This window comes from Branchiostoma belcheri, unplaced genomic scaffold (genome assembly GCF_001625305.1).
Source record: "Branchiostoma belcheri isolate BF01 breed outbred unplaced genomic scaffold, Haploidv18h27 scaffold380, whole genome shotgun sequence".
Lineage (NCBI taxonomy): Eukaryota > Metazoa > Chordata > Leptocardii > Amphioxiformes > Branchiostomatidae > Branchiostoma > Branchiostoma belcheri.
In genome coordinates, this window is record NW_017803999.1 from 31,820 (window position 1) to 38,104 (window position 6,285).

Here is a 6,285-nt window from a genome sequence, read left to right on the forward strand (position 1 = left end):
TCCCCCCCACCCCCCCTGTTACTTACAGCACGCGCCCGTTGCTGCGTCGCTTCACCACGATGCCAAAGGGATTGTGGGAGTACTCCACGTCGTACAGCGGGGCGGCGGCCTTGGTGGTTGCCGCGGGCGTCGCTATGGGAACCTCGTACCGTCTGCTGGCCGTGTCGTTCAGCTGGGGAGAAACACAAAATTGGTGAGAACTGGGATTACTGCTGGTTTCTTTTTCCTTTAGGGGTAACACAACAGTTTTTTATAGAGGATACAAGCTGTGTAAGGTTTGAACCTCTGGTGGTGGGTTCTTTAATGTGCTCAAGGTGTGGCAGTCTTCAAACAAGAGACCGAAGTTGTTCTTTAAGACGTAACCTGTTTTTTGTTTCTTAATTTATCACTCACCACCAGGTGCAGCCTGCCTCGGGACCATGGTGATCTGGTTTTGGGGTTAGGCAGTAGGGAGGTTAATAACCACCACGGATTCAGCACTAGGGACAGGGCCATTAACCTTCAGCATGCAAGGGTAGCTGTTTGGTACCAAATCTGTGCTGATTTTGGGGTTAGGCAGCAGGTAGAAGGTTAAAACTCACCACCAGATGCAGCCTGCCATGAGCCTCTACCCTGACAGGACCATCGACAGCTGGTTTGCATCTCGCGGGTACGGGCTGGGGTTAGTTAACCCTCAGCATGCTAAGGTAGCTGTTTGGTACCAAATCTGTGCTGATTTTGGGGTTAGGCAGCAGGTAGAAGGTTAAACTCACCACCAGGTGCAGCCTTCCGTCAGTCTCCATCCTCAGGACCATCGACAGCTGGTTTGCATCTCGCGGGTACGGGCTGCTGCCGTTCCTGCGCAGAACTGCTGAGGCGCCCAGCGGGGTCGGCTGCACCTCCCCCAGCATGTAGGACGGAAAGGTCGGCGGGAAGTAGCAGAAGGGCACGCCTGCAGGTCGGGTCAGAGGGCAAAGTTTGTAGGTCAGAGGTCAGGAGACAAAGAGTAAAGTCAAAGGGAAATATACTATATTAATTATTACATTACTTTTTTTATATAATTATGAAGTAAGACTTGGGGAGAGAATTGTTTTCGGGTCTGTTTGTATCAGTGTATCTGCTTTTGACCTACTACAAATTACATTGTATTATTATTATTCATGTACTATGATAGTAATTTTAAAGGAGGGGAAGTCTGCCATCTCTCTTTACACAAAGCTGGAAGTTAACTACTACATGATTGTAAGATTACATGACTGTAAGATTACATCACTGTAAGATTACATGACTGTAAGATTACATCACTGTAAGATTACATCACTGTAAGATTACATCACTGTAAGATTACATCACTGTAAGATTACATGACTGGAAAACTTGATGAGCAGTCTGAAGCTGCTGAACTCCTCACCGTTAGCATCAGAAAGATTTACACAAAGCTTGGAGTTGACTACACCATTGTGAGACTATGAGAGTTAACTACACCATTGTGAGACTATGAGAGTTAACTACACCATTGTGAGACTACACCATTGTGAGACTATGAGAGTTAACTACACCATTGTGAGACTACACCATTGTGAGACTATGAGAGTTAACTACACCATTGTGAGACTATGAGAGTTAACTACACCATTGTGAGACTATGAGAGTTAACTACATCCCTGTAAGATAAAGAGAAGTTTGAAGCTGCTGAAGTCCTCACCGTTAGCATCAGGTTTCCTCCAGCAGCACCCCCTAGCCTCACATTTGGCCTGCGTAGCGATGGCCTCGGGGAAACAGTCAAACCTGTGGGCGTTGTCCTCATCAGGGCACTGCACGGCGGGGGCTGTGGGGCCTTGGGCCAGGGTGCTGGCTGCAACCTTCGGCTGGGACGGCGGCTTCACCAGCGGCATGAAGATGTTGTTACCTAGAGAAAAACAAGGAAACTTCAGGTATTCCCTGTCAAGCACATTCCTTTATTCCTTTATTACGATACCCTTTAGCCAAAAACTGGCTAGTCTTCCAGGGTTCATACAAAGATCATACAATACAAACATTCAGGTAAAATTTCAGTTTAGGCCACACTAATTAGACTTTTTGTTCCCAGGTTTGAACAAGTCTGGTTCTAAATCGACCCTAGAATGCTAAAATAAACCCACTATGCAACCTGTCCCTACCCACAATGCAACCCATCCCTATACAGGAGGAACCAGTAAAAACCCTTCTGGTCCCGGGCCGGGGTTCGAACCCACGACCTCCCGGGCACCAGAGCTTCATAACCAGACGCTCTAACCTCTCCACTAAAAGGTCTAGACCCGTTTCCAGATCTGTTGGTAGCGCCTATAAACCCCCCACTGTTACACCTACCCATAATGCAACCCATCCCTACCCATGATGCAACCTGTCCCTACGAATGATTCAAACCATCCCTACCCATAATGCAACGTATGCCTACCCATAATCCCTTACCCACAATGCCTACCTGTCCCTACCCATAATGCAGTCCGTCCCGACCCATCATGCAACATTCCCTACCCATAATGCCGTACCCATGATGCACCTGTCCCTACCCACAATGCCTTACCCATGATGATGTTGAAGATCATCCCCACTCCGCAGCCCGACATCAGAGTCAGCATCAAGAAGCCCATCAGGTAACACATGCACACCTGCATACACAGGTAAACATCAGGTAACACATGCACACCTGCATACACAGGTAAACATCAGGTAACACATGCACACCTGCATAAACAGGTAAACATCAGGTAACACATGCACACCTGCATAAACACACAGGTAAACATCAGGTAACACATGCACACCTGCATAAACAGGTAAACATCAGGTAACATATGCACACCTGCCTAAACACACAGGTAAACATCAGGTAACACATGCACACCTGCATAAACACACAGGTAAACATCAGGTAACACATGCACACCTGCATGAACAGGTAAACATCAGGTAACACATGCACACCTGCATAAACTCACAGGTAGACATCAGGTAACACATGCACACCTGCATGAACAGGTAAACATCAGGTAACACATGCACATCTGCATAAACAGGTAAACATCAGGTAACACATGCACACCTGCATAAACTCACAGGTAAACATCAGGTAACACATGCACACCTGCATAAACTCACAGGTAAACATCAGGTAACACATGCATGAGTGAGTGAGAGAATGAGTGAGTGAGTGAGGTAACACATGCATGAGTGAGTGAGAGAGAATGACTGAGTGCGTGAGTGAGTGAGTGAGTGAGTGAGTGAGTGAGAAAGGAGTGAGTGAGTGAGAGAATGAGTGAGAGAATGATCATGAGTGGAGAATGAGTGAGTGTGAGTGAGTGAGTGAGTGAGTGAGTGAGTGGGTGGGTGAGTGAGTGTGTGTGTGAGTGGGTGAGTGAGGAGTGAGTGAGTGAATGAGTGAGTGAGTGAGTGAGTGAGTGAGTGAGTGAGTGAGTGAGTGAGTGAGTGAGTGAGTGGGTGGGTGAGTGAGTGTGTGTGTGTGTGTGAGAGAGTGAGTGAGGAGTGAGTGAGTGAGTGATTGAGTGAGTGAGGAGTGAGTGAGAGAATAAGTGAGAGAATGAGTGAGTGAGAGAATGAGTGAGAGAATGAGTGAGAGAATGAGTGCGAGAACGAGTGTTACCTGACAGCTGCAGAGTCCCCGCCATGTAGATACCCCCACGTAGCGCCGGAAAGATTCCCGTTTGAGCTCCTCCAGTTGCCGCTCCTCAATCTTCGCCTGCAGTAGTAAAAATACTTTTTTCCAGTGTTCTGCAACATTGCAGAATGCCAAAATTTTGTCCCCAAAATGTCCCTAAGTGTATTTTTAGTTGTCCCAGCCTAAATTTTCGTGGTTAATTTTGAGCCCTGATTTAATCTTGTATATCAGAAGTAGGGTATTTCTAACAGTAACATGTAAGTTGAAGTAGGGTATTTCTAACACTAACCTGTAAGTTGAAGTAGGGTATTTGTAACAGTAACCTGTAAGTTGATATCAGAAGTAGGTTATTTCTAACCTGTAAGTTGATACCAGAAGTAGGGTATTTCTAACCTGTAAGTTGATACCAGAAGTAGGTTATTTCTAACCTGTAAGTTGATACCAGAAGTAGGGTATTTCTAACCTGTAAGTAGAAGTACTACTGTGTACATGTATTATATATTTTCTAACCTGTAAGTTAGTGAAAGTGAAAGTGAAAGTTTCACCTGTAAGTTGAAGAAGTCGTCTCGATGCTGCTTGTCTGCCTCCTTCTTCAGGTGAGGAAACTTCTCGCATTTCTCCACCTCCGTCTTAAGGAGGAAGGGCTCCTCCAAGGCGTAGTTGATGACGTCTTGGCCCTCCTGGACGGACGTGTCCGACACTAAGGAGCACTCCTCGGACGTGTCTTCCTTCAGGAGCTCCTCCAGAGGAACCTTCTTGTCGGGAGTGTTCCACGCAGACAGCGGGTACCTCTCAGCCATTATTCTCCGCTACTTAAACACACAAAGTTTTCTCTTCACCTGAGGGGAAATAAAAAAATTCTCCCACTGGTTATGACAGAGAAGACAGCTGCTTTGTACAGTATTTACAGATCCGATGTACCAGTAAGATTCAACTAGCTCTTTTCAACAAGCATGAAATGAACGGCTTAATGTCCTGTACAAATTAAGGACTGTGACCCTTTCCAGTAGCGTGAGTGACAATAGCCGGGATTCGAACTCCCAACCTCTTGGTCCAGAGGCAGGGTTGCTAACGAAGGAAAACTGATGAATTACTGTTACAGTATTCATAACTCTAACTAAGGTCTGGGAGGACTTAACTGTCTTAAGGGTAACCGCAGTATTTTCAAAGGGGCCCTGAGCATAAAATACATTATGTGGAAAGCATAAAATGTAGTACAAATTAAGGCATTAATAGTAAAATTTACTATAAACTACAAAATAAGTCACTATACATGAAGTAGCAAACAAAATATTTTATGCACAACCACAAATCCTCACAATGTATGAGTCCATACTGTACATAGGACTAGGAAAAACATCTTTGGGGCCAAAAATATTTCACATGTTCTTGGTACGGAAATATTTGCTCATGATTGCCGTGATTCTAATAGTGTATCTATATAACAATTCATGCCGAACCTCATAGATGTGTACTATGCAATTCACTTCATGTTCACGGTAGCAAAATTTCCTGGTCTGAGAAAAATGGACACGTTAACGGAACTATAACGTTATATTCACTGTGGCGACAGGTGCAGGAAAAAGAAAGTCCAAGAATTATTTGTTAACTGTAATGATAAGTTCACGGTACAGAAGTGACAGTGAAAACAGTGAACATAACAGCACAGTGAAAAAATCAGGAATTACAGTATTTATTTTTCACAGCCTGCCAAGCGTTTTGCCGGCGTTATAAGGTAATAATCTGTAGTTATAAATATAACGTTACCCACGCACCCCCAACGACGTGCAGATTTTCTCATGTTTACGGTAGGGAAAAATGTCTTCATGATTACATCAGATCACGCTTGAGTAATTATGTCGTGATTTGAACAGTTTTTATTTTCCCCTGCCTGCCAAGCGCTTTGCCGGCGTTATAAGGTTATAATCTGTAACGTTAGTTATAAATACATGTGTGTAACGTTACATCCACCCCCAACGTCGTGCAAGCAAAACCCGCCTGTAGCGGAAACACAAGACACAAACCCGAGTCTTTAAGGCTCTCTGTCAGCTGTGCAGCCGCGGCGAAGACGTGACGCAGTTTCTTGAGACGTACGACGTCGCTACGACAAGGACAACGCGACAAAACGCGACACAACACGACAAAACTCACCTTCAACGTGCTGGAAACGGCGGGGGAAGGTCAGAGGTCAACCGGCGTCATGTGACGCCCGAGTTTTGGCAACGGAACAGGGGCGGAGCCTCATTGCGGCTTTTTCCTGACGCTGGCCATGTCATTAACAAGTTACGGACGTACCGCTTGTTTAAGAGTATCACTAACATGATCTGTTCCCACATTTTCCATTGTACAAAAAAGCGAGAAGAAGTTGATCACCCTGTATTAGCTCAGTAACTAGAACACTTTGTATTAGCCTTAGAGTATAGTACCCTTGTACATGTATATGTTCCTTATGTATGTAACAAGTTACATGTACGTCTAAGTCAAGTAGTGTATATTTTGTCTCCACTTTTCTATATACAAGTTTCGCTTTCGCCAAATTGGCGAGGGCGGAGCCGTTGGTATAGTACTGCGATTGAGTTGAAAATATTCTAAGAATTCCACCAATGCATTCCCTAGGGAATTGGTTTTTGGCGATACCTTGTGGGACT

The 6,285-nt window shown here is 45.1% G+C and overlaps 1 protein-coding gene across 12 annotated transcripts in view; it reads right to left on the minus strand.

Moving 5' to 3' along the window:
- The window catches only part of LOC109476621 (lysosomal alpha-glucosidase-like), a 31,636-nt gene extending 25,803 nt beyond the window's left edge, over positions 1-5,833 (minus strand). For all 12 annotated transcript variants that reach the window (XR_002140621.1, XR_002140622.1, XR_002140623.1 and 9 more), the window contains exons 1-7: positions 5,789-5,833; positions 4,183-4,476; positions 3,623-3,718; positions 2,546-2,630; positions 1,685-1,888; positions 753-931; positions 27-172 (exon numbers count right to left, since the gene is read on the minus strand). Coding sequence is in view for 9 of the 12 variants with exons in the window: in XM_019777619.1 (XP_019633178.1) it covers positions 27-172; positions 753-931; positions 1,685-1,888; positions 2,546-2,630; positions 3,623-3,718; positions 4,183-4,437 (965 nt within the window). In the remaining 3 variants the exon portion in view is untranslated. The remainder of the gene's footprint in view (positions 1-26; positions 173-752; positions 932-1,684; positions 1,889-2,545; positions 2,631-3,622; positions 3,719-4,182; positions 4,477-5,788) is intronic.
- Between the last annotated feature and the right edge of the window lie 452 nt (positions 5,834-6,285).